The 26,447-nt window shown below is 37.4% G+C and overlaps 5 protein-coding genes and 1 long non-coding RNA gene across 9 annotated transcripts; 1 reads left to right on the forward strand and 5 right to left on the reverse strand.

Moving 5' to 3' along the window:
- Positions 1 to 1,578: 1,578 nt before the first annotated feature.
- LOC147501950 (uncharacterized) lies at positions 1,579 to 4,083 on the reverse strand. The gene is made up of 2 exons (XR_015221516.1): positions 2,544 to 4,083; positions 1,579 to 2,333 (listed from the first exon to the last, which is right to left on the reverse strand). It is a non-coding gene; the product is annotated as an uncharacterized LOC147501950 (long non-coding RNA).
- Positions 4,084 to 4,287: 204 nt separating this feature from the next.
- On the forward strand, positions 4,288 to 7,471 carry LOC147501951 (Myosin heavy chain-related protein). Its single transcript, XM_086606937.1, has 3 exons — positions 4,288 to 4,793; positions 4,980 to 5,094; positions 5,223 to 7,471. The coding sequence occupies exons 1-3, from the start codon at positions 4,768 to 4,770 to the stop codon at positions 7,341 to 7,343; spliced, it is 2,262 nt and encodes a 753-aa protein (XP_086463063.1). The 5' UTR covers positions 4,288 to 4,767; the 3' UTR covers positions 7,344 to 7,471.
- Positions 7,472 to 10,053: 2,582 nt separating this feature from the next.
- LOC147501952 (pentatricopeptide repeat-containing protein At5g56310-like) lies at positions 10,054 to 13,489 on the reverse strand. Of its 2 annotated transcripts, XM_086606942.1 has the most exons (3): positions 12,042 to 13,007; positions 11,005 to 11,816; positions 10,054 to 10,911 (listed from the first exon to the last, which is right to left on the reverse strand). In XM_086606942.1, the coding sequence occupies exons 1-3, from the start codon at positions 12,835 to 12,837 to the stop codon at positions 10,873 to 10,875; spliced, it is 1,647 nt and encodes a 548-aa protein (XP_086463068.1). In that variant the 5' UTR covers positions 12,838 to 13,007; the 3' UTR covers positions 10,054 to 10,872. The 2 variants fall into 2 exon arrangements, with proteins under 2 accessions (XP_086463068.1, XP_086463069.1); XM_086606943.1 differs by having other exon boundaries at positions 10,054 to 11,816; positions 12,042 to 13,489.
- A 601-nt stretch (positions 13,490 to 14,090) lies between these two features.
- LOC147501953 (histone H3.3) lies at positions 14,091 to 15,733 on the reverse strand. The gene is made up of 3 exons (XM_086606946.1): positions 14,904 to 15,733; positions 14,731 to 14,802; positions 14,091 to 14,637 (listed from the first exon to the last, which is right to left on the reverse strand). The coding sequence occupies exons 2-3, from the start codon at positions 14,800 to 14,802 to the stop codon at positions 14,299 to 14,301; spliced, it is 411 nt and encodes a 136-aa protein (XP_086463072.1). The 5' UTR covers positions 14,904 to 15,733; the 3' UTR covers positions 14,091 to 14,298.
- A 411-nt stretch (positions 15,734 to 16,144) lies between these two features.
- LOC147501954 (uncharacterized) lies at positions 16,145 to 17,745 on the reverse strand. Its single transcript, XM_086606945.1, has one exon. It carries the CDS (start codon positions 17,664 to 17,666, stop codon positions 16,332 to 16,334), a length of 1,335 nt encoding a protein of 444 aa, XP_086463071.1. The 5' UTR covers positions 17,667 to 17,745; the 3' UTR covers positions 16,145 to 16,331.
- A 3,095-nt stretch (positions 17,746 to 20,840) lies between these two features.
- Positions 20,841 to 26,438, reverse strand: LOC147501955 (Pentatricopeptide repeat (PPR) superfamily protein). 3 transcript variants are annotated; one of them, XM_086606939.1, is made up of 5 exons: positions 23,491 to 26,438; positions 22,812 to 22,935; positions 22,642 to 22,738; positions 21,597 to 21,709; positions 20,841 to 21,494 (listed from the first exon to the last, which is right to left on the reverse strand). In XM_086606939.1, exon 1 carries the CDS (start codon positions 26,288 to 26,290, stop codon positions 23,672 to 23,674), a length of 2,619 nt encoding a protein of 872 aa, XP_086463065.1. In that variant the 5' UTR covers positions 26,291 to 26,438; the 3' UTR covers positions 20,841 to 21,494; positions 21,597 to 21,709; positions 22,642 to 22,738; positions 22,812 to 22,935; positions 23,491 to 23,671. The 3 variants fall into 3 exon arrangements, with proteins under 3 accessions (XP_086463065.1, XP_086463067.1, XP_086463066.1); XM_086606941.1 differs by adding an exon at positions 23,201 to 23,353 and having other exon boundaries at positions 21,597 to 22,738; positions 23,491 to 26,388; XM_086606940.1 differs by lacking the exon at positions 21,597 to 21,709.
- Positions 26,439 to 26,447: the final 9 nt, after the last annotated feature.

Consider the following 26,447-nt stretch of genomic DNA (forward strand, 5'->3'; position numbering starts at 1 on the left):
CAATTATTATCCACTGCTGGGGCATTAATGACTCAAGCAGCCATTGAACTTGAAGATATGGATACAGACAAACGCGGTGGATCTGTGAAGGGCAGAGAGTACACGTTTAGAGATGGTGGTGATTTCAGTACACAAAAGATAATGAGGGATTACTTCACAACACCGTGTAGGTGGCCTCCTCATAAGTTTAGACGAAGGTACATGATGACAAGAGAGCTTTTTATGTATATATTGAAAACTGTTGTATCATTCGACGATTACTTTAAAGACAAGGTGGATGGATTGGGTCGGCAAGCAATTTCTGGGTTACAAAAGGGACTAGCTGCAGTTGCACAATTAGCAACTGGTTGTTCTTCTGATTCAACGGATGAGTATTTACAAATTGGAGATTCCACAACAAATGTATCTATGAAGCGTTGGTGCAAGGCAATAATCACGGCATTTGAGGAAGAGTACTTGAGACGACCAACTGAGGCAGACACTGCTAGGATATTAGCTGAAAATGCGGCAAGGGGGTTTCCAAGAATGCTTGGATCAATCGACTGTATGCACTGGGTGTGGAAGAATTGTCCAAGTGGATGGGCTGGAACACATGTAGGGTACAAGAAGGAACCAACTTTGGTACTTGAAGCCGTTGCAGACAAACACTGTTGGATATGACATTGCTTCTTCGGATTACCAGGTTCGCATAATGACATTAATTTGCTTCATCGTTTTCATGTTTTTGAATCATTAGAGCAAGGTGAGGCTCCTGCTGTTGCATTTAATGCGAATGGTAATGACTACGATATGAGATATTATCTTGCTGATGGTATTTACCCAAAATGGGGCACATTTGTTCAAGCCATTCGTTATCCAAGAAATAAGCATGAAAAGATTTTTACTCAACGTCAAGAAGCTGCAAGAAAAGATGTTGAGAGGACGTTTGGAGTTTTGCAGGCACGATGACATATTGTTAAGGCTTCTGCGCGTTGTCATAGTGTTGTTGTTCTTGGAGATATAATGAAGGCATGCATTATAATGCATAATATGATTGTTGAGAATAAACGTGAAAGTGGAGTTTGGAATTGGAACTGTCAGAGGAAAGAAACAATACCTGATCTCTTTCAGGAAGAGGATGGTTTTCATTTTGTCTATCAGATGATTGAAGCAAGAAATAAGATCAGAAATGAAGTTACACATACTAATCTTCAAAAGGACTTAATTGAGCATATTTTTAATTGGACTGACATTGAAGAAACAGCAGATCCGGTACTAATTTATGATCCAAATTGGTCGGATCCAGAGGAGGGAGAAGGAGGCGAAAATTAAAATGGAAATGAAAGTGTATTTCCTATGTATTTCCTAACGTGAACTATGAAGTTCCAAAGTATTTCCTATGTATTTCCTAACGTGAACTATTAAGTTTCAACATATTTTCTATGTATTTCCTAATGTATTTCCTATGTAATTCCAATAAGTTCTTATGTGTTTAATGAGTTGTATTTTTATCTCACTGTTTTTAATATAATTGTATTTCTATGAAAATAATTATATTGGAAAGAACATACATAGTGCATTAATTAAAATCAATAGTGATATAAAAATACATAGTTCATTAATTAAAAATACAATGAAATAAAAATACATAGTGCATTAATTAAAAAGACAGTGAAATTAAAATACATAGTGCATTAATTAAAATACATAGTGTTTTAATTAAAATAAAATACTAGATATTACATACGCTTAGTTAGAGCTAGAACCACCTCTATCCCTTGCCCATTCAGCACGTATTTCAACTTGTTGTTGCTCGATTAAAAAAGCGGTATCGGGATGGAGAACACTTGTATCGGTCGCTAAAATCTTAGCTTCATATTGCATCTTTAGAAGCCGATTTTTTTCCAATTGAACTTGATTTTTTTCCATTTGAATCCGATTTTTTTCTTCTCTTGCCATCACAATTCTTTGACCATATGCAAATTCCATTTCCCTAAGTTCTAAGCATTTTTGTGTTTCATTTGCATCCTGTAAAAATGTATCCTCTAAACGTGTAAAGTAACCCTCCAACATACCAACTGATTTTTCTTGGTTCCTCTTGGACTTGGCTTTTTTCGATCCAAGAGGAACGCTCTATTTCTTTATAACCCTCCAATTCAACTCCACCAACACTTAGTGAATTAGAAGTTTAATCTTCACCATCCATCTTTGCGACCTTTTTCCTTTGTGGGGTGGCTTGACCTTGCCTCAAAAACGTTACTCCACTTTGGATTATCCTTGAGTATAACGTAATAATGATCAAGTGAAAAAACCGCTTTTTCTTGTAGTTGGTACGTCATTCTTGCTTCGGACAACTAAAAAATAAAATAAAAATAATTAGACTAAAATAATCACTAAAATAAGACTAAGATAATTAAACTAAAATAATAATTAGACTAAGATAATAATTAGACTAAAACTAAAATGGAAATAATAAATACACTAAGATAATTAGACTAAGACGGAAATAATTAGACTAAGACTAAGATAATCAATAAATTCCAAATTGACAACGTTGTAATTACCAGGCTTTGTATTGTTGTACCACTTGCATGTCGAGCCTCCACCGCATTCACAATTGCCACGAACTTGTTCATCATTTTTGAAATATATTTCCATCTACCCACTAATTGAATCGGAAGACCTATCCGACCCACGTGCTTGATTGAACTCGTTTATTACACAATTCCAAAATCCTTTTGCATTTTGGAAAGCACCAACAATGGAGTCTTCACTCATTTTTATCCAAACAAGACATAGAGTTTGATCTTCGGACATGCTAAAGTGAGTTTTTGTTTTTGCTTGAGTGCTACCACTTGCTTGAGTGCTACTACTTGCTTGAGATGCTTGAGTTGATGCCATTTGATATTTTGTTTTTTTTGAAGAACTAATTTTAAGGAAGAAGAAATATGATATATGATTGTTGAGAGTGTAAGTTGAAATGAAAGAAATGTTGTATATATACCAAAGTTTTTTATTTTGACCGTTTTTTACCGTTCTGACTTTCTGACTGTTGGTGAACTAGCCGTTAGGACTCCGGACGGGATGTTTGATTCTGTCTGGAAAAAAAGAAATATAGCGAGACGGGATGTTGGATTCCGTCTGGTGAGTTTTGTAATCCAGACGGAATCTAACATCCCGTCCGAAGTTAACAAGTCACCCACTATCTCAGTGATGAGTTTCACCTTGAAATCAATTGGGCAAAATATTCACCAGATAATCATCTCTACATTGCATAGCAGTTTTTGGCCAAAACTGGTGACTATAGTCACAAACCCCTTGAAACCCCCGCATTTGCAAATGCTCTAAAACAAAGACTTATGCCGATGAAATCGTCTCCGCATTGCAGAACAGTTTTTGGCCAAAGCTGGTGACTATAGTCACAAACCCCTTAAAACCCCCTGCATTGCAAATGCTCTAAAACAAATATTTATGCCGATGAAAAAAAATTAGAGAGTATTAAAACCCAAAAAAATTATTGGTCCGGCTTTTAAGTTTGTTTTTAAAACCAGCCTCTCTATCCCAATTTCTTGTATTCAGAATTGAGACCAGTTCGCCGAATTGCGTGAAATGAATAAGGCGATCAGTAAGAAAATTCATTCAAAATTAAATTACAAATAAAAAATAAAAAACTTACTTCGAATCATTCAAAGTTCTGCTAGATGCTCCTATTCCCTCGTCTCAATCCTAAACAAAGATTTGCAAGTATTGGTCAAAATACTTTTTATTTCCACACCAGCCCTACGTAAGTATTAGCTTGTCTTTAAAATAACATAATAAGTAATGATCACGCTCTCCTCTCGTCAAAATAAATAAGTATTCAAACATAAATAAGTATTGAAACTTATTTATTCATCTCAAAATCAAAATTTGCTCCTCCTCTCGTCAGCGACATACGAAAAACTTGAGTTAGACAGATTAGTAAATGCAACAATTCAGAGATCATATGAAAAGGGTCCTTATAACGCGTATGACTTGATCATAAGGTAGAACAGACATTCATATTCTGCACGAGTTTAATATGGCAAAAGTCTGGAAGTGGTGCTGGTCATATAACCAAACCCCTTTCATACCCTAAAAATGATATTACAATGGTGACAAAGGTCTTTTGGAGGCCGGGCAAATGGAGCAGTTGGGACTTCGGAGTAATCTACAAAATTAAGTTTGCTTTAGAAATGTCATTCAAAAATAAAAGTTGGTAATTTGGAATATAGTCTAGATGGAATGATCCACATCTTTTTCTTTTTTTCTCTATCATTTGTTGTTTTTTCTGACCAGACCAATTTTGTAAGATCTACATGAACAAGGGCCATGTAGCTCTGTATCGCCAATTCAAATTTTGGTTGGATGAGCAACAACTCCACCGCTTGCAATTCACAAATACAAACGAAAACTATATCCATCCTCCAGCCGGCCAAAGACGGCCACCAAACATTACTATCAGGACCCTGACCAAATCGATTTCACCTAACAAGGACATTCTCATAAATATAGAGAAACTAAAGGACAAAAATGGTCACTCTATGATCGTCTAAATACCCGCCAAAACACTACAGCCAAAAAGAATGCAACCAAACCAGCTAAAACGTAGTGAGAGAATGAGAGAACGACCCGCGAGTTTCGGATTTGTAACGCAACAGACTCATAACTCTCTTCCCTCATATGCTACTTTCTCTCGTCTTCATATTCTGGCTTCTAAACATTGGTGGTTGAGAAACCAAGGAACAACGATACGTCACTAATACCAATATGGTATCTTCTAAACCAAACCAAAGGTGATTATTGTACTTGTTTTTCTCCTATTTATTCGTTCAAACCTCATGTTTCTTGATTTGGCTTTTTTTCTGCTTTTATTGAATTGCCTTTAGTTATTTTGTGCTTGTTCCATGTTCCTAAGAGTTTTTCATTATTCATTTTATTCCATATATGATCGCTTGTTGATGATTTTGTGTGAATTCTAGAACTGGGTCACTGGATTTTGATCAAAAGACTTCTTCATCTGCTCAATCTAAACAAAGCAAATCGGCCCTTGTTTCGTCAGGCGCTAAATCATCCAAGATCACATATTTAGCCCAGGTATTGCTATTCTCCTTGAATGGTTCTTTTTTTGGTGCGTGTTTGTGTTTGTTTGAGATGTTTTTTTTTTGTTTTGCACTGATTGAACTGGGTTTTCTGAATTAATATTGTTGTGTTTTGTGAGTCAGAGTGTTGTCAAAGGATTGGAGATGCAACAACAATTGGGTACTCTTGAAGAAGAATTTAAGAAGACAAAGGAAGAATTGGCTGCAGTGGAGGAAGCCAAACTCAGAGTTGTTTATGAGCTTGGTGAGATGAAGAAGGTTGCTGACGCAGCCAACGCAAGGCTCACTGAGGCCTTATCTGCTCAGGAAAAGGCACAGGAGAGATCTCGTGTTCATGAACTAGAGAAGACGAGCATCGAGTCAGCTAAGAAGAGAGACCAAGCCTGGCAGATTGAGTTTGAGGCGGTTCAGAAGCAGCATGCCGTAGATGTGGAGGCTCTCTCTACTGCTTCTGAAGAGCTACAACGACTCCGTCAGGAACTCATGTTGGTCATGGAAGCCAAAGATTCAGCTCTCAAAGAGGCCTCTGAGGCGAAGAACACTGCTGAGGTCAATGCCAATACGGTCATGGACAAATCTATAGAGCTCAGATCTGTTAAGGCATCACTGACTGATTCGAATGCAGAATTGGAGGTCAAACAAAAATACATAGAATCCATAAAGCTTGGACTCGAAAGAGCCAAAAACATGGAAAAGGAGTTGAGAGAAAAGGATGCTTCCTGGGAGGAACTAAGACATGAGCCGCGTAGTGCAAAAGATTCAGAACCCAAACCTGTGGATTTATCATCTGATAGTAACATAAGAGTTCAGAAACTTGAACTCGAAGTAGAGAAGGCCAAGGAGTCGGAAGGGAAAATGTCTGAGGCATTACTTTTCCAGACAAAACAATTTGAAGAGACAAAGGTTTTGCTCGAGGAAGCCAAACTAGAAATTACTTATCTTCAAAAGGAGGTTCAGAGCTTGGAAGCTTCAGTTGGACAAAGTAAAAGGGATCTCGATGTATCACATCGCTGTCTTGAGAAAGCAAAAGTCGATACACATTCCATAAAAGAAGCTGTTGAGACTCTCAAATTTGACCTCAAAGTAGCTAAAGACGGCCTAGCACATGCCAAAGAAGGTGAAGAGAATGCTTTATCAAAGGTTAGAAGTTTAATCAAGGAAATGAACATACTTAAAAATGAACTTAAATTAGCCACAGAGGCTGAAGAGAAGAGCAAGAAAGCCATGGACGACTTAGCATTGGTCTTGATAGAAGTCTCTAAGGAAAACAAGGAGGCGAAGGAGAGCTTGAGGTTGACGCAATCTGATCTCGACAGCACTAAGGTGGAGGCAGAATCTTCAAAGCAAAAGCTAAACACCACAGAGGAGCAGCTCCAACAACTCTTGGAGGATGCAATGAAGGAAACTGATCAACTTAAAAGCGTGTCTGAGAGATTAAAATTGGAAGCCGAGGATTCAATATTTGCTTGGAATCAAAAAGAACTCGAGTTTGTTAGTTGCATAAGAAGAGCTGATGAGGAGAGCAATGCCTCAAAACAAGAGAACAGAAAATTGAAAGAGTCGCTGAGAACGGCAGAAGACATGGCTAAGGTAGCTAGGGAAGAAAATTGCAAGCTGAGGGATATACTCAAACAAGCCCTAAATGAAACTTCTGCTGCTAAAGAAGCTGCGGAGATTGCACGGGAAGAGAATTCCCAGATGAAAGACAACCTGTTGGATAAGGATGATATGTTGCAGGATCTTACCAGAGAGAATGAGCGCCTTAGAATTAAAGAATCAGCAGGTCATGAAACTATCAAAGAGTTGAAAAGGCTGCTCTCCAGCAAATCATCAAAGAATCTGAAAACAGTGAATATGGATCAGGAATGGATATTCAAGAAACAGCATTCCACAATGAAGGAGCATAAAGATAATGTAAACATAAAAGAAATTCTTAATCTCAAATTTGAGGAGCCGCAAATTCCTAATGGACACAAGGATGAAAATGAGGACCCTGAAATGACCGAGATGCTCAAAGGTTCAATTTTCGATGTAGTGGCTTCACCAGATGGTCCAAAACCAGTTTCACATCACCGTAAAATGTCTTCTTCAGGAGGAGCAATAAACTTGGAGGATACTGATCATCAAGATGGAACTCAGTCAGAAGATTCGGAGGATAAAAACTCACTGCGAAAGAAGAGAGCATTGCTACGTAGATTCGGGGAGCTTCTCAGGAAAACGAGCTACAACAAGAGGGAGTCCTAAGTTAGCTGAGCACTTCTATGTACAGCCATCTTCCTTCCTGTCTTTTTTCCCTTTTCCTTTTATTTCTTCCTCACTGTTGTAATTATACTAATGCAGTTTCTTTCAAGAATAGAACTATATTCCCATAATGATATTCTTGAGTTTCATCCCAGACCAATACAAATCTGAAGTATAAGTATTTTCTGACTCACATGACCAGTAGCTTATTGTGAGTGTACTTCTTAATTCTTCCATGTTTCTGTTGATAAAATCAATCTCCTGCAAAGACATCCCACTACAAAGCTAAGTGTCAGTAACTATGCTGCTCCATATCTTTGAAGTTGAGCCTTTGGTATTAAGATGTTCACAGGGAGCTGAAAAGATGTGCCACAATTTTGCCAAGCTGAATTCTATATGACTACATGACTTCTCATATATTCTGCAAACTACCTAGGTGGAGACTTATTAATGTAGATTGAAATGGCGGAAGCAACACTTAATCAAAATCTACACATTATAAAACCTTAAAAGTCTCACTTTTATTGATAATCACTCAATAATTCATAACACACATAAACACAACTAAAAACAACTCTCTGAAACCCTAACTATAAGCCCTTATTTATACTAATCCTAGAAAGCATAAACCAATAAAAACACGACATGTGTCACAACTAACTAATGGACTCAAACCATGGGTTTGGACTCAACTAAGGGCGCATGCCCATGACACTGACAATAACAACTAATGTTCTACATCACTCTCCCCATGTTGAAGAAGCTTGTCCACAAGCTTGTTGACATGAAAACCCACCAATATGCAAAAATTCTTCAAATTTCAATTTTGTATATGTCACCCTCCCGAGGTTCTAAGGAATTCGACCTCGAATCTTGCCCAAATATCGGCTCAAACGAATAACATGACACCACAATGTTGCTAGTACTCCTTTCTTAAAACACAACGGATATTGAAAGTCACGAAGTATACGTTGAAGTGTTTTGTGGCTGCGAGCAAAAACCTTCTCAAAATTGGTTAGAAAAGGATCAATATAACCATCACTTTATGCTTGCTGAATTCGATGAATAAGACCTTCATAGATCTGGTCAGCAAGACGTCTTTGTTGCAAATGAAAGTGATGAACCTGCTGATTTCATTTGTTATCACACTCAAGACATGATACAACGACTTCATAAATTCTTTCCTTCTCTTTGTTGTCATCAACAACAACCGGTGTTTTATGTTGGGCTATAGAAGCTCCACCAATGCTAGGGGTTTGGGCTGCAAAAGCTCCATCATAGCCTCCCTAAGTCGACTAGTCACTTCTTCTAATCGATCAAACCTGTTTTGCATCAAGGCTTCTCTCCACTCTTCTAATCGAGCAACCCGTACTCTAGGGGTTAATATGAATCCATGAGTTCTCCATGAATTTTTCATCTCTGACGTTGTAGACATATCTTGATTTACAATAATAAAATTGGATTCGCGGTGAAACAGTACCATAAACAGTATTCGGTGAACAGTACTATGAACAGTGTTTTTGCACCAATCTCCCAAAAATTAACCCACTCTAATACCAAATAATGTAGATTGAAATAGCAGAAGCAACACTTAATCAAAATTTACACTTTATAAAACCCTAAAAGTTTCACCTTTATTGATAATCACTCAATAATTCATAACACACATAAACACAACTAAAAACAACTCCCTGAAACCCTAATTATAAGCTCTTATTTATACTAACCCTAGAAAGCATAAACCAATCGAAACACGACATGTGTCACAACTAACTAATGGACTCAAACCATGGGCTTTGACTCAACTAAGGGCGCATGCCCATGACACTGACAATAACAACTAATGTTCTACATCACTTATGCTTTCATCTGAAACATTGTATCAGCTTACTACTTTGTTACGACTAAGTAAATATGGGTGTCAACATATTCTGTACATCCAAGTGCGTGCCGACTTTGCTGAATTGCCTTAACTTAGGATGTTGTATTGTTCAAACTGAACACTAACCAAGTGCTTCCAAATGTCTGTGGTCAACCGAACAATCATATTATTCAATTGAATTATCTACACCTATGTCTTCTGACATTGAAGTGTCTTGAAGGTCGTTTCTCATCTATTCAGTTCTGTTTTCTGAGAATGATTCCAAACTTGAGATAGCATCAAAACCTAGCCCGGAAATAATCTCCATACAAAACTAACTTCATGACAAGGAACAGATGACCAAAAGAAACAGTATAACTCAACTAAGTTCTCCATAGTTCGTCACCAATTTCAGTTACTCCTAAACAAACTTCCCAATCTCTTGACACATGTTTTTTCTATCCAAACAGTGATCTCTTGCTGCATTATGCACACTTACTTGTTTACCAAGTCTTTCCCAAACAAGTTCAAACTTGAACTAACAGTACAGAAATTTCAAGTCAGCAGCTCCTCTGGGAAAACACCCTCAATTATTCATATTCTCTACCTTTTTGGTGGGAAGGAAGGAAAAACTTGTACCACAGAAGTTCTGCAACTACAGAGTAGTATAGTACTATAGGTACATATAAATCGAACAGTAGAAACAATAAAATCAGCGGTCTAAAATTACAAAAGAAGGAAAAAACATATATAAATCAATAATAAGTTGCATGCTCTTCCCAACACCTTCAGAAATTCAAAAATAGGTCATACACAAGAAACATTTTACACGTCATTTTGTTTCGAGTCATAGACGACGCAAACTTCAATATTCAAAGATTACTTAAACCTCATTACATTGATAAATTCTGAGTAATGAAGCACGCAAACTTCAATACTCAAAGAGTACTTTACACTCCACATACAACATATTACCAATTCTGCAAAAGTAAGTAACACAATCATCAGTTGCATAGTTACAAGCATCTAGACTAACTGATTGTGCTCCTTTATCCCTCTGGATTTTAATTGATCTAACAGCTCTTAGCCTCTAACTGTTACTAATACATATGCCATTTTTTGTTGCAAGTGATCAATCTCAGCACATCTTTACATAACAAACTTCTGTCTTCTTCTAAGTTTCATATTAGTAATTAAAGACGAAAGGACCAGAATGTGTGTACCTCATGGCTTAGGACATTGACTGCACCTTTTCATGTCAGTGATCCACTCAACTTTGAGGACCTTCTGACCCTTTGCCATTAAAAAAACTCCCTAAATATTAATTTCTCGTAACCAGTAATACTTCCAGTGATGAAATTTCTTTACCAAAATCTCACCTTCTTTTACTTCTATACAAGTAGGGACGTTAGATGAAAATCAATCTCAACATCTATAGTCCATTCCTTAACTTCTGATGTAACCACACACTGTAGAGTATGATGTTTTCCATAATAATTAGAAATAGTTACAAACGAATAGTATCCATCTTTAGAGCAACATGCATCTCGACCTTCACAAAGAACAATGTTGTTGTATTCTTATCTTTTTCCAACTTGTCCAGCCTAATTTGATCCAATAACGTATAACCTATTAATGCCGGAACCAGAGACGGAATTTTTTTGCAATGTGCTAAAGTAAATTATCTCCATAATCAACTGCCACCTTCATCTGCAATAAAATATATTTGAGCTCTGAGTAAATTTTATCTATCTCTGGATGTGATATATCCCCTCCCAAAAACATATGCAATCTACTTCCTACCTCAATCCAGCTGTACCCTGGTTGCTTCTTAACTCCTTGAACTTTCATCAAGCTCCTCATACTTGTAACTTTATTCCACATGCCAACAGCTGCATATATATTGGACATCATAATATATGTCCCTGAATTTTGAGGCTCCAGCTCTATAAGTCTTGTTGCTGCTAACTCTCCCAGTTCCACATTTGAATGAACCCGACAAGCAGCAAGAAGAGCACCCCAAACCCCAGCATCTGCTTCAAATGGCATTCCTAAAATTATCATGCACGCCTTCTCTAACTGTCCTGCTCGACATAGGATATCAACCATGCATGCATAATGTTCAGCTCTGAGTGCAATCCCATGGTCATTAGCCATTATGCCAAACCAATCCATGCTCTCTTTAACTTTCCCTGCATGCCCACATGCAGTCAAGATATTGAGGAAGGTTATTCCATCTGGTTTAAGACCATTCAATCCCATCTCATCAAATGAACTCAGGGCTCTGTCGTAGTGTCCATGATGTGCATACCCAGCTATGATGGTGTTCCATGAGACAAGGTCTGGACTGTCAACTTGTTGAAAAACAACTTCCGCGTCAGGGATGCTACCACCTTTATTGTACATTGTAATTAAGGCATTACATACAGATAGGTTTGACTCAAAGCCTTCCTTAATGACATGTACATGAATCTGCCTTCCCTCTTTTAAAGATGCAAGACTAGAACAAGCAGAAAGAACAGAAAGAAACGTCGAGTGATCAGGCTTCATACCCGTTTCAAGCATTCCTGAAGTCATGCTCAATGCTTCCTCACCATTCCCATTTTGCACATAGCCTGTGCAATGTAGAACTTATGTATTAATAAAAACTTAAAATTCATTTCTTTCAAAAACATTGGAGACACGAGTAGTTATAGGAACTTAAAGAAATTGATTAGAGATGAGCCTCAACTCGAAACAAAAATTATTTGTGGACCAGACTAACCAAATGTTCTTAACGACGTACTCAGGGGCATATTCCATATGATAAATATGTGATTCAATAGGTTTTGAAATAGCACCTGCAATCATGGCATTCCACGAGATAATATCCTTATTCCTTATCTCTTCAAAAAGTCTTCTTGCACTCTCCATATTTCCCTCCTTACAAAACCCTGTGATCATAGCTGTTATAGCAACAACATTCTTTTCAGGCATCATTCCAAATAATGCCTTCGCTTCATCAAATTTCCCATTTTCGACATAGCCACTGATCATAACAGTCCAAGAAACAGCATTTTTGTTAGGCATCCGATCAAATAAACTCCTAGCTCGCTCGACGTGCCCTTTCTGAGCATATCCATCCATCATTGCAGTATACGAAATCACATTCCTCTCCGGCATTTCCTCAAAAAGCCTAGTAGCTTCCTCAATCCGACCACTCCTAACAAAACCAGATATCATAGCATTCCACGAAGCAGTATTCCTCCTGGGCATCTCGTGAAAATAATCACAAGCTTCATCAATCCTCTCATTCTCTACACAACCCGCAATCATTGAATTCCATGACACCACATTCCTTTCTGGCATTACCATGAACAACTTTTTCGATTCCTCCATAAAACCATTTTGCCAGTAACCAGTGACCATAGCATTCCACGTGACGACATCTCTTGAAGGCATTTTGTCAAATAGTTTTCGAGCTGCTTCGATTTTTCCAGAACGCCCATAGTGTCCAATCTTTACATTGCATGAGTAAATGTCATTAGTGGAGAAATTCCTAATAAAGCAACGGTTGAGGGGTTGTTTGAAAAAAGTGTAGTTTCTATAGAGGGAATTCCATTTGCAAAGAGTTAGCCAGTAGAGGTGAACGACCATATGTGTCTTCAATTCGGAATTTGAGCCGAGGTTCAAATTTGTCTAGTACACGCAATATGACCACATTCCCATGGCAGTACAAAATATACCTTTTCCTATTTAGCACGTTAACAACTTCATAAAAGGAAACCGAACAGATACAACATTAAATTTTGTTTTACTTTTGTTTTAGGCAACGATATCTAGTAAGCTGCCCAATAGTGGTTTTTTTCTCAAATTAAAATGCATCCCAATCTTTTGTTTGAGAACAAATTTAATTTAACACAACCACAAGTACAATCTATCTAATAAAATAGGGGTTTTTTTTTTTTTACTAAAAGACAAAATAACACGCAAAGGATGGTCCAGATTTATTTGAGGAAAATCTAACGACTACTGTACTCTAATTTGAATTGTTAGAATCTGGCACTAATGGGAACAACTTTTGTTTCCATGTGGGTCACAGGTTCGACTCACTATATCACAAACTTCATTTATTTTTTTGGGTTGGATCGTTTCCGATTTTTTTAGAGTGACCACCAAACAAGCATCTTAATCTAATGGAAAGTATTGCGTACATAGAAGAAACAAAAACTGTCATTCTATAGTATTGACACGTAAATCAGAAACACTTACATAAATCAAAAGCACTTAAATTAAACCCATCACGAAATAGTCTGGTTTGATTTTGTTGGGAGAGGAAGGAAGAGTCCGGCGGTTTTTGGATTTAAACTAAAATGACCAAATTACCCTCTTCAGCCTCAAATTTGGACAGATGTCAAATCTAATGGATGTAGTGAGCTGTTAAGATGGAAACAATTTTTGTTTCCATCTAGCTCGACTGAAGAATCCTTAACCAGACTTGAACTAAACATTCAAAATATTTTAATTAGATTTCCCAAATACGAAAGTGTTAGAAATCGAATCCTATATTTTAAGAAATTTTGGGGCATTTTAGGATTCAATTTCTAACAAAACGGAGATACTTTTTATTCAAATCTCTCCACTTATTTGTTTATCATTCTCTCTGTTAAATTATCAAAATGTAAAAAGTTTCTCATTCTATTTGTTAAAGGGTATTATGTAATGTATATTAAGTTGGTTTGTGAAAAATAAAACGCATAAAATTACCATAACCTCAGATCGATCCATGCTACCATGGAAATATCCTTTGGAACGCAATGTTATGTGTTAAATATTTTTTTGTTTTAAACGCCGATTGGCACGGGCACTAACTAGTATGCAAATAATGTAAAGAGAAATTGCAAACAGAATTAGACGACTAATTTCCATTTAAGTTAATGAATATATCCAAAAACATATTATGATAAACACAGAAGAGAACCCATTGTTCACCACAAAATAAATACCAGAATTACACTTTCATTCCCACTACTACCGATTCTCCACCTAAAATTCTAAAACAAAACATCAAAAAACTACTACTACTACTACTACTACAAACATCCACAACACATCAGCTTAAGCCCTTTCACCCCTGATCCTTCTTGCAAGCTGGATATCCTTTGGCATGATTGTTACACGCTTAGCGTGGATTGCGCAAAGGTTAGTATCCTCAAACAGGCCAACAAGGTATGCTTCAGCTGCTTCTTGCAAAGCCAAAACAGCATGACTCTGGAAACGCAAATCAGTCTTGAAATCCTGTGCAATTTCTCGAACTAGCCTCTGGAATGGCAATTTCCTTATCAAAAGCTCTGTACTCTTCTGATACTTCCTGATTTCACGGAGAGCAACTGTTCCTGGACGATATCTATGTGGCTTCTTCACTCCTCCAGTTGTTGGTGCAGATTTCCTTGCAGCCTATCATTCAAAAAACAATAAAGATTCAATCTTTAACCATTTAAACAACAAATTCAACAATGGGTATGAAAATTTCTTGTTATTGGAACATACCTTGGTAGCAAGCTGCTTCCTTGGTGCCTTTCCTCCCGTTGATTTCCTTGCAGTTTGCTTTGTACGTGCCATCTACAAAACCCAATTCAACAACAAGAATTAATTAAACCCTAAAACAAGAACCAAACAAGATTAAAAGAAGATGAGAGTTATTAAAGGGAGAATAAACTTACCTCTGAGTTTTTTGAGAGAAGAAAATTTGTTGGCCTTGGAAAAGTGAAAAGTGAAATACAGGAAAAAGATTTTCTATCTTGGAACTGATTGTGGTGTATTTATAACCATTTGAGTCGGCTATAATGATGGTTTTAAACGGTCTTTGCGCTTTGAATTAACGGCCACGATTTAGTTTCATTGTGTTTTTCTTGTTATGCTATCGTAGGGTTGGTTTTGAGTAAAAGTGTGTTTTCTGTAAAGGAATGGATGGGTGAGATGTGGTTTTGAGGTTTGGTGCGGATCGTGGAGATGGAATGCTGGATTTCTATTGGTTAAGAAGAAAGAGAGTGGATTGTGGTTGTGTTGGTAAAACCAACTTAGACTTGGACTTTTATTTGTGTTTTGCTGAGTTGGAAACATTAAGTACGTTCTTTTGTGAAAACGAATCGACGGATGAGATGTTTTTTTAAAGTGGAGGTGCTGATTGGATTGCTAGATTTCTATTGGTTGCGATTAGAGAAATTGGATTGTGGTTTAGTAGTTTAGTTAACAAACCAAGTTGGACTTGGACTCTAATTTGTGTTATGCTGAGCTGGACTATGCAACATACTGGAGGGGTTTAAATTAGGCCGGGTAAAATTGTTAAGGCCCTCTTGCTTTGAGGGCAGAGCCGGGTCAATTATACTTCAATTCGTAATCCCATAGTCCTTAGGGCATAGGGTCACAGCTCAAGGGCCTGACTCTAGGAACAAGTTGAACAGGCTCTATGAACTCTAAAAATCCCAGCATACATGACAAAACTAACTTTATAATCAACTTGCAAGTTTAATTAAATGGCATCAAAATCTTATTGATGATCGTATGTCAATTAGATGCTCTTAGTTGGACACAAAAGCGTCTAACAATTGCACAAATGAATATGAATCTAAGGCAAAGCTACTCTCAACATCAACTATTGTGTAATAATATTTAGATATATACATACATCAAAATTCAGTACGTTAATAGAAATATTGAAAATGTGAGGTAAAGATTGTACCTGTTCAGCCTCCCTTTCCTTTTGGATTTTCTCCTCTTCTAAGATGTAGTCGATGAAAGACATCATTCTTCCATTCTTTTCAACTCCATCATTAACAGATTTGGAACTCCTATTTGGTAGCAATTTCTCCTCTTCATCACTCAGCGCCACCTCAGTTGAATTGCCAAAAAAACTCCCCTCAACAGATGACTCCTCTTCCGAAGTACAGTCCTCTATTTTCAATTTCTTTTTTACTTCATTGGTCAAAACTTCATCTACGCCTTCCTTGTCTCCCACAACTACATCCTTCTCCACACCCACATTTAAACGAGACCCTCCATCATTAGCTGAAATTGCATTTTGCTCCTCCATAGGTTCAGATTGTCCTGTTTCTTCACTATGTGTGATTGCATTCTCCCTATTCAATGGTTCAGATTGATTGTGCCGTTTTTTCCACTAACACATGTTCCAACTCCATGTTAGTATCTTCATTACGAGCTGCTTCTACTTCCACCATTTGAAGTTGCTTCCCAGAACTAACAGCCGCCTCAGCATTAACACTATCGTTCACCACATCAGTGAACCCACCATCATTGCCTGAAATCGCCATTTCTATATTCAAATCTTCAGAGTGTCCTGTCTTTTCCACTGACACACGTTCCATCTCTATGGTAGCATTGTCATTACCAGCTGCTCCTTCCATCGTATCATTTTGCTCCCCAAAACTAACATGCGCCACATCATTCACACTATCATTTCCAGCTGTTCCTACTACCGTCTTTGACACCTCGCTTTGCTCCCCAGAATTAGCATGCGCCACAACATTAACGCTATGGTGTGCCGAACCATTCACACAATCTTCCGCCTTCTCAACACTATGTTCAGATTGGGATGTTGTCTCATTATTCACCTTCACTGGAATCTTAAGAAGTGGTGTTATACCCCTTAAATCTGATCTTCTAGAGACACTACTAGATCTCAAAGATGAATGACAACTTGATCTTTTAGAAGAACCAGTAGTGCATTCCGTCTCCTGTGAAATTGAAAGAGAATACTCTTCTTCACACTCAGACTTGTTATGTCCAATTTTTGAACATTTTGAACAGTAGTTTTCCAATCTTTCATACTTCAAACTAACTTTAAGTACAAAATCATTCTTACCTTTCACTTTCAACACAGATTTCAAATGCTTTTCAGTATTAATAACAACTCTAACTCTCAGAAAAGGCCCATCATCATCAAAGTTATTTTGATCATCAACCTCATCAACTTCGCCAATTTTGGGACCCAACTCATAACCAACTGAACTAGTAACCCTTTCTAAAGGAAGCCCATGTATTTGCACCCAAAATGTAACTAAATGAAACCCCATCCTTTTTAATGGAACATCTTCTTGCCATTTTTTAACAGATACAATATCACCATTTATAAGCCATGGACCTTGTTTAAGAACAAAGTTCATGTCTTCAACATCAGTGAACTCAAAAAGAAATGTTTTTGCTGCTACACATGAGGTTTTAATACCAGCTTTTGGTTGCCATTGCATGCAAAGCTGATCTAAGATGTGGTTAGAATCAAGATTATTGGGTTTTGGTGTTAGAAGCTTACCGAAGATGGTTCTTTCCCATTTGTTCTTTTCTAGTTGAGAGAGATCATGCTTGAACTCTGTTGGTGAGTCTGATTCATGATCAGTGAGATTGAGTTTAGAACTGAAAGAAGATTGTAGGGATTTCTTTGAAGAAGTTGAGCGGGAAGAAGAATCCATTGATGAACATGCAAATGGAAATTCCAAAGGGTAGGCGTAGAGCAACTGAGCAAGTAGTCGAAGTTAAACACTCATTTATTAATTAGTACACAAGTCTAGTACTCATGTAGTCCATAACATAAACCTGTTAGTAAGTTCGCGTTTAATTCGCGTGCCTAACGCGAATTTTTTAAGTATCTTCGAAAAACGAATTATTCTGTTATTATTTGGATTCCGGAGTAATTTAGGATCAAAAAGTTCTACACGGTTAAAGTTCGGATTCAGAAATAATTCGGTCCAAAATTTTGGCAATTTAAAAAAAAAAAATCTTGAAAAAAAAAAACCTATTTGTTTAGTATGGTGGATTGGTGGTTCAAAATGAGTATGTATATTAAAATTCTACTTAGAACATTTAGGGTGTGTTTGTTATGATGGAAACATATGGAAAATTAAATGAAAATAAGAGAATGTGTATTTTTTAAAGGTTTTGTCTTTCCAAATATATAAAAGGTTTTGTGTCTTTTAAAAATTAACCCCTTGAAAATTTTGTGGAAAGGAAAGGAAAGGAAATAAATAAATAGGTTTATGTTTCCATAGCTTTTTGTAAAAACAAACATTTATTCATTTCCCCTAGTTTTTCTTTCCTTTCCCCAGAAAATCAATTTAAAATTATTTCATTTCCATTCTATTCCATAGTGGACCACCCATTTTATTTCCTTTCCTTTCCATGAGTTAAAATTTAACAAACACATATAAGTAATTGTGTATGGTTTTGTCCTATATTTTGTGAAATGAAAGTGGTTTATGTTTACGAATTTTTATTAGAGAAAATCGAATTATACACGAATATTTTCCGTATAGCAAATATATTACTGTATCTAATATTTCAAAATTAAAACTGAATTATACCCAATGGATTCTGGTTCCAATAATTCCCATCTCCAAATTTACCAACTAGGGACTCCATGAGCACAGCATTATTCACAGGAGGATTAGGAGAAAGATAAAACTAACACACATGGCCCACAAAAAACACGTCCTAAATCAACTCTGATTGTTTGGTGGTCAAACTCTCTCTCTCTCTTCTTTTCTCTCTCTCCACCAGCCAATCACAAATCACAGCCGACTTTGGATGTTCTTTTTGTAATGGCGATGTGGTAGTGTAGTCCAAGGCCCAAAATTTCGATATCGGTTAATATATCGGTGTACTCAAAAACCGATATATATCGGATATCTCGGTTTTTTTTGTGACCAGTCCAAAGTTTCTAAAATATCGGATATCTCGTCGATATATTTCGGATATTTCGGATATTTCGGAAATTTCAATAAATAATTGGTCAAAAAGTCAACTGATATATATCGATTATCTCGGAAATATCGATTATATTGGCGATATAAACTTTCATATCGGAAATTCCGATATATCTCAGAAAAAAATGAGTTCAATATTCGGTGGATATATGTCAGAAATATCGATATCGGTGTACCAATTTACCGAGATATATCGGCGAGATATCGGATATCTCGGCGATATTTTGGACCATGGTGTAGTCACCCTCCTAGGAGAATGCAAGGACTTCGAAAGTGGTGCTATGTGAACACACCCTCATTAATCTTTAATTCAAAACTTTTTACCTTCCCCCAAAATTTGATCGGGTGCGAATGTCCCATCCCCCGAGAGAAGCAAAAATGGTTTTAGTGTTCAGGATAAGATTTTGCTCTGTTTAGCTCTATATGGGTTCGGGCCTTTTACTTTCATGACCCACTCTAAGGATTGAATTTAGAGGAAAGGACTTGAGAGACTTAAAAAAACAACAAACTCGTGATTGATGAAGCACTCGACAGTTTAGATTAGGCTTCTTTTTCTTTGTTTTTTTTTGAAGATGTATCTCCTTACTCTATGCTAGTATACTGCCATATACTGCCATTGTAATAAGAGCGTGAGGAGAGCAGTGCATTTCGGTTAATTATGTGTATTTTTAATTATTTTTATTATTATAAATTTTAGTCTCAAAAAAAATTGAACGCCACACCATGGGCTATGTAAATATTTAAATTTATCCTAAAGGATTATTAGGATATTACACTAAATTAAGACTTAGCTCTTAAGTTATAGTAATGACAGAGGAAATGGTAATGAAGGTTGAGTTAGTAATTTTGATTATAATCAATAACTAGATTGGAATCAACTCATACATAGTTCTTGGGAGTGACTTTTATAGGTATTAAAAATGTACATCAAACGCGACACGTGTACTAATGAGTACAAATGTGGTCGAAATGAATGACATGTTTTCTCAAAGGGGCATAAATGACATGCTTCCTCAAATGGGCACGTAGATAGTAGCCATAGGTGTCTAGGCTTGTCTAAGCTGGCATAGGGTGTAATAATGATGAGTACTCCGTAATAATGGTGAATGACTGTAATGGTTTATATATTACAACGGAAATTAGACTTAAGGATAATAGTAGTAATGATGATATCGGCAAGTGATGATTGCACGAGATGGAACTGAGTGACAAGTCGCTAGTGTTGATATGTATGCGAGTTTTTGAGTATGGCGAGTGTCTGAGTCGGCCTCAAGTGTGACGAGTATTCATATATATGGGATCAAGCCATACTAAAGGAGTCGTTGCATGTGGGGATTGTGGGCTTGTACACATCACATGTCTAGTGGGATGTCCCTTACAGGCTATGTTCACAGAACATGGGCTTGTGTACATCACATGTCTAGTGGGATGTCCTTTACAGGCTATGTTCACAGAACATGTATAGAACATTTAAACGACACTAACCTTTGAAAAAGATTCAAACTGTTGTCTAAAATAGTACGATATCAGGATGAAGTGATTAATGAAACCAACCAAATCAGATCCAGTAATTCCAGAACTCAACGGGAGATGGGAGGTCCTTCACACAATACATCATAGGCGCCGGAAAGCTCTTTCATAGCTCCTGTAGAGTGCAGATAAAAAAATATCCTTTCGGACACTATGTAGTTCTTTCAGTTACCAGTGTGTATTGAGTGCTTGGTCACCACGAAGATAACTTGATTACAAAGATTTCAAACTGTCCAATGCGAGACTCCAAATAGGCAAATACTAAAGATAAGAATAAGTTCAGCACAATGCATACAGAAGAAAACATCCAATTCTTTTGTGCAATTAGAAAGTGCAATTGGATACCCTCTGCCATGAGAAATTGGTTGAGCTTTGATATCTATGGATTCAACAAAAGATTTTCACTCTTTGCAAAGCAAAACATACAACTTAATCTCATCACTGCACAACTTAGAAACAACATAGATGGTAGAGGCAAATCAAACACAGTGTAACACCTTTACAAGTCATACGTGATTTAAATTCAAAAAAGAGTGGTCACCTAAGCTCCTTTCCCCACCACTTACGTCAAAACACTAAACCAAAGATCTGTCACCCACCTTACTGCCACTTTACAAAGCCAAAACACTAAACCAAGATCTGTCACCCACCTTATTGGACACTCACCCAAGCTCATACGAACTCAGAGTATCATGGATCAATATTCTCCAGCGTTACTTTTTGCACCTCAAATGCGTCGAAGATGAAAGTTGCTTCGGTTTGATTTGAAAGCTATGGATCCCAGCAGCACAAACAAACAAGTTCCACTCTTCTCCACATATATATATATATATATATCAGGAGACTGTATCTTGAAAATTTACCCCATCACCCACCTTCAGAGAACCATCCTTCATCAAGTAGACTCAAGCTCTTAAACCTCTCTCTTGAATAGTGATGAGAAGCCTTCCTCCAGTCAGTTCCAGTTTTCATCATTGCAACAAATTCTTCATAACTTATACATCCATCCTAAAACACAAGTACACACGGACAATGTTAGGAGAAATATGAAGAGGACACAAAAGACTGAATGTCTGAATCCTGAAAACCACATGAAGCAAAACGACAAACCATGTCTGTATCAACTTCATTTATTATGTCATTCAATACTTCAATATCCACTTCACCAGATTCATCTACTAAAGCTGCACAAAGCTCTTCTCGTTCAATATACCCACTCCCATCTGTGTCAAAGAACAAAAATGCCCTTCGGAAGTGCTCAACATCAGCCAAAACAGAAAATATCATGGTGTCATTCCAACCACAATAAATGAAAGATGATCTCAAAAAATGTACAAAAGGAATCAAGGAGAATTTATTTTAAAAAAATGGTGGTTATTACAATTTCTATAAACATATCTAAGAGTTAGTATGCCCTTGCTGAATACACACCGCTGATATTTCACACAATCCCACAATATACACTTAACTCAATGTTATGAGATAATGTGAGAGTGCATACCTGCACACTGATATGACAGTACCCTGTCTGAATCTAGGTTGAAAGTAGATAACTACGTTTTACACCAGAGTTTTCCTAAAGCCACGTCAGTGAAAGTATACTAGACATCATTAAGTCCAGTTTTTGTACCAACTTATTATTAGAAATATACTGTACTAAAGTTGGCAGAGAGAAAGTCCCTCAAGAAAATAAAAAATTACCAAGCCCCCACAATCTTTGACATTTAAGAGATCCACTTTATTAAGGAAACTAAGAAATGTAATGGAATTAGGAAATTATGGATCCATGGGATAAAAAAAAAAACCTTAAATTTAGACAAAGTTGGATTTCTTATATGAATTATGGATCACTTTAGCTTCATGACCTTGCTACACATCTCAGTGAAGATCTTTGATGCAAAAACAAGAACTATATGAAATCACCTGTGGTGTTACAAACTCTACTAACGATATGGCAAGATCCATCGCTCGCTCATTACACAATATTTATTTTTCATCAATGCACCACTGGGGGAAACACTAAAACACCAGACGACTAATTGTAAGAAAAACAGAATCTTCTGCGTATGTAACAAGTGATGGGCAGGTATTCGAGCAATTTGAGAACTTGGGTAAGAGACTCTCTAAATCAGAATATTGATTACAGCATACCAACCTTTTCTCACTCAAAATTCGCATTGATGGCAGAGACTGAGACTACTAGGAAGAGTCCACGGAAATATATTAAAACACCTACTGCTGTATGGCATAACCTGTAAAAGTAAAAAGGTTATCGAGTGAGTAGATTTTCTGGCACTGAGAGGAGAAAACAAGAAAACTTCATACCTATATCTGAGTTGAGATTGAGGACAGTCAGACGAAAACCGCGTCATTTGAGGTTCCAGTCGATGCCAAGACCAGGGTACCACTTCTCTTATAATATGAGTTACCTCATCTGTTTAGTTTGAAACTGAAAGGTATAGCAGATCATTTCAGGGCAAACTGATCATTTGTCATAAAGAGGATGAGTACAATACAATATACCAAAAATGTAAACATTCTCAAGCTCCCTGAAGCTCAGAATATTCACATTCCGGCGACTTTACATAGAACAAACGGCTTGAAAGCTTCAATATAATAAGGAATAACTATACCAACAACAAACCAGACCAAAAAGGCTTATTCTGCTAACAAAAGAATTTGATTAGCTGAATCTATCTACTAATCTAAGATACCTTTATAGTTTATACTAGATGACTCCTGAGTCCTGACACAAGCCATCTGGTCTGGTAAAGGGCTCACATAAGATAAAATGCCTCTGCTTAGCAAAACCTCTTCCCTTTGTAACTGAGGTGGGAGTGTGGGACCTATTCTCTTCATTGGAGACCCTTGTATGTCCACCAAAAGATGAGTTCAGAACCTCAGATCCAAGTTACAATAAGAAAGTAGGGTTCTAAATTCTAATACAACATAGTATCTGATGCTTCTCTCATAACTAAAAAAACAGTTTAGTGATAGTATTTACCGAAATGAAGATATGCCTGTTCTCTCCCTTGCTCCTTAATGATAATCCCATGTCTAACGTTCTCTGGAACCAACCTTCACTTTGCCATCAACTTTGCCTTTCGTGCTCATCTTTAAGAATCATGTTGTGTAGAACACCTCTTTAGGTGATATACCATCAAAGTATCACTCTACTTATCCATTCAAAGTCGGACTTGTGATGAGATGTATTCTAACATCTCTTGCTGTTCTTCTTCTTCCAAAATATCAACCGCATCCATGTCTGGCACGTACCCAGCCCACTTCATTTCTCCAATCAGACCTTCCAACATCTCATATATCGCTTCACTTTTTGAGTGAACTTTGTCCCCCACAAGAAATGTGTTCACCTCACTCTTTACCTCAATCCAACTACATCCTGGTTCCTTCTTCAGACCATTTTGCCTCATCATCTGCCTCATCTTTGAGACCTGACCCCACATCCCAGCTTCAGCATAAACATTGGACAACAGCACATAAGCAGCAGAATCTTGAGGATCTAACTGAAGAATGGAACTGGCTGCAAGCTCTGCCACCTCTACATCTCCATTAATTCTGCAGACACTGAGCAGACTTCTCCATACGATAGCATCAGCTTCAAATGGCATCTCAAGAATCAGTTTCAAAGCCTCGTCGATCTGGCCTGATCGCCCAATAATATCCACCATGCATGAGTAGTGTTCCAACTGTGGTTGCAAACCATAATCATTGAGCATGGAATGGAAGTAACACTTTCCCTCCTCAAACAGACCCATATAACCACAAGCTCGAAGCACTGCTACAAAGGTTGCATGATTTGGATTTATGTTCTCAGACTGCATCTTCGAAAATATTTGAAGTGCTTCCATTCCTAGACCATGCTGTGAATAACCAGATATCATTGCATTCCATGATACAAAATCCCGCTCTCGCATTTTCTCAAACATTAGACGAGAATCTTGCATGTTCCCACACTTAGAGTACATGTCGACCAGAGTGCTGCATATATATACATCTGACTGCAATTCTTGCTTGATAATCTGGGCATGGATTTGCTTTCCAAGTCCAATGGTAGCAAGATTAGCACAAGTATCAAGAATTGTTGCATAGGTGAAGTTGTCAGGCTTCACACCAGTGTCCAACATCTCACAAAAGAAATCTTGAGCCTCTTCACTTTGTTTCTGTAGAGAGAACCCAGATATAATCGCATTCCATGATACCATTGTTTGTTTTTCCACTCTATCATGGAGCTTCTTTGCTTCCTCCATCATTCCACATTTAGAATACATGTCAATCAGAGCACTACCAACAAAAATGTCAAAACCCAACCCAGACTTGATAACTCTGTCGTGAACCTCCAATCCATAATCGAGGTGTCGCAAACCAGCACAAGCTTTTAGAATGCTTCCGTAAGTGAACTCGTCAGGTTCCAGTCCCGAACCGAGCATCCAACTGAAGAAGAACAGTGTTTCCTCTTGACATCCATTCTGCTCGTACGCTGCAATAATTGCATTCCAAGTGACAGCATCTCTTCTGTCCATGGCATAAAACACTTTGCATGCCTCAGGTATAACTCCACACTTTCCATACATGTCCAATAGGGCATTTGCCACGCATATGTTTGATTCAAAGTTACTCTTAATAGCTAAGCCATGTATTTGTAACCCCTCCAAATATCCTTGGACCATTGCACATGCACTAAAGACGCCCGACAGAGTGATCTCATCTACACCAAGACCTGACCTCTGCATACGCCGAAATAGCTGCAGAGCTTCACAACCTTGATTACTCCGAGCGCAACCAACAATAATAGCATTCCACGATTGCAAATTATGATGTGGCATCAGCTCAAAAAAATTCCGAGCATCTCTTAAACTATCACATTTCGCGTACATGTCCAGAATTGCAGTTCCTACTATGACATCCGACAAAAAATTGTTCTTCAAAGCATGGCCATGCAATTGAGAACCTAAATCCAATGAACATAAACTTGCACACGACCTGAAAATACTAGCATAAGCAGACTGACTCACCCCAATTCCCTCTCGTTGCATCTCCTTGAAAAACTCTAAACTCTCCACAAACCTAAAATTCTGAACACAACCTGCAATGACTGAACTCCAAGAAACCCAATTCCGTTCAGGCATTTCGCGGAAAACCTTGTGCGAAGCTCTCAAATTCTTACATTTCGCATACATATCAACAAGAGCACTGCCAGTTACCACATCATAGTCAAATCCCGTCCGCACAACAAGACCATGAATCTGAATTCCCAAACTAGAATCCACCAACGCACCACAAGATTTAAGAAGCACAGCGAAAGTGGTACGATCAGGAAACGTACCCAGTTGTCCCATTTGTAAAAACAAGTAAACCGCTTGCTCATAATCCTTATGTTGCAAGTAGCTAGAAATCATGGAATTCCAAGAAACAACATCTCTTTCAGGCATTATATCGAAAAAAGAGCGCGCGAGGGTCAAACCATCTGATCCAAATGAAGAGTAACCAAATATCATGGCGTTCCAAGAAACAGTGTCTCGGTTGGGCATTTGATCGAATAGTTTATGAGCGTAGGGGAGAAAGGAGCATTTTATGTACATTTGGATTAAGCAGTTGGTTACATAGACAGTGGGTACGAACCCAGATGTGATCATGTGTGCATGGGCTTGTTTTCCTACTTGTACTGATCTTTGCTGACTTGAACATTGTCTATATATTTGGGAAAACTGTATTTTTGTAGAGAAAGTGTGGATGAAAGAGTAATTTGAGAAGAGTGTAATTTGAGGAATGCGATAACGTGTCATTGTAAGTCTTCTGGGAAAATTGGTAAAGGACTAGGAGTTAATGTTGCGCCTAACTTCATATATCTTCAGAAGGCATAAGATAAAACCAATATATATAATCTGTACTTACTGTATAAACATGAGTATATTGACATTCACATTCCACAACAGTAGAAAA

Source organism: Coptis chinensis, chromosome 4 (genome assembly GCF_015680905.1).
Source record: "Coptis chinensis isolate HL-2020 chromosome 4, ASM1568090v1, whole genome shotgun sequence".
Taxonomy (NCBI): Eukaryota; Viridiplantae; Streptophyta; class Magnoliopsida; order Ranunculales; family Ranunculaceae; genus Coptis; species Coptis chinensis.

Bases quoted from the DNA above. Each gene is read 5' to 3' on its own strand.
- LOC147501954 (XM_086606945.1), bottom strand. From the start codon at position 17,666: ATGGATTCTTCTTCCCGCTCAACTTCTTCAAAGAAATCCCTACAATCT.
- LOC147501952 (XM_086606943.1), bottom strand. From the start codon at position 12,837: ATGGTCGTTCACCTCTACTGGCTAACTCTTTGCAAATGGAATTCCCTC. The intron at 11,817-12,041 runs GTGCTATTTCAA...TACATTGCACAG, and splicing joins GTGGAATGCCATGATTGCAG to GCTATGTGCAAAATGGGAAT.
- LOC147501951 (XM_086606937.1), top strand. From the start codon at position 4,768: ATGGTATCTTCTAAACCAAACCAAAG. The intron at 4,794-4,979 runs GTGATTATTGTA...TGTGAATTCTAG, and splicing joins TCTTCTAAACCAAACCAAAG to AACTGGGTCACTGGATTTTG. The intron at 5,095-5,222 runs GTATTGCTATTC...TTTGTGAGTCAG, and splicing joins AGATCACATATTTAGCCCAG to AGTGTTGTCAAAGGATTGGA.
- LOC147501953 (XM_086606946.1), bottom strand. From the start codon at position 14,802: ATGGCACGTACAAAGCAAACTGCAAGGAAATCAACGGGAGGAAAGGCA. The intron at 14,638-14,730 runs GTATGTTCCAAT...TTTGAATGATAG, and splicing joins GGAAGCAGCTTGCTACCAAG to GCTGCAAGGAAATCTGCACC.
- LOC147501955 (XM_086606940.1), bottom strand. From the start codon at position 26,290: ATGACACGTTATCGCATTCCTCAAATTACACTCTTCTCAAATTACTCT.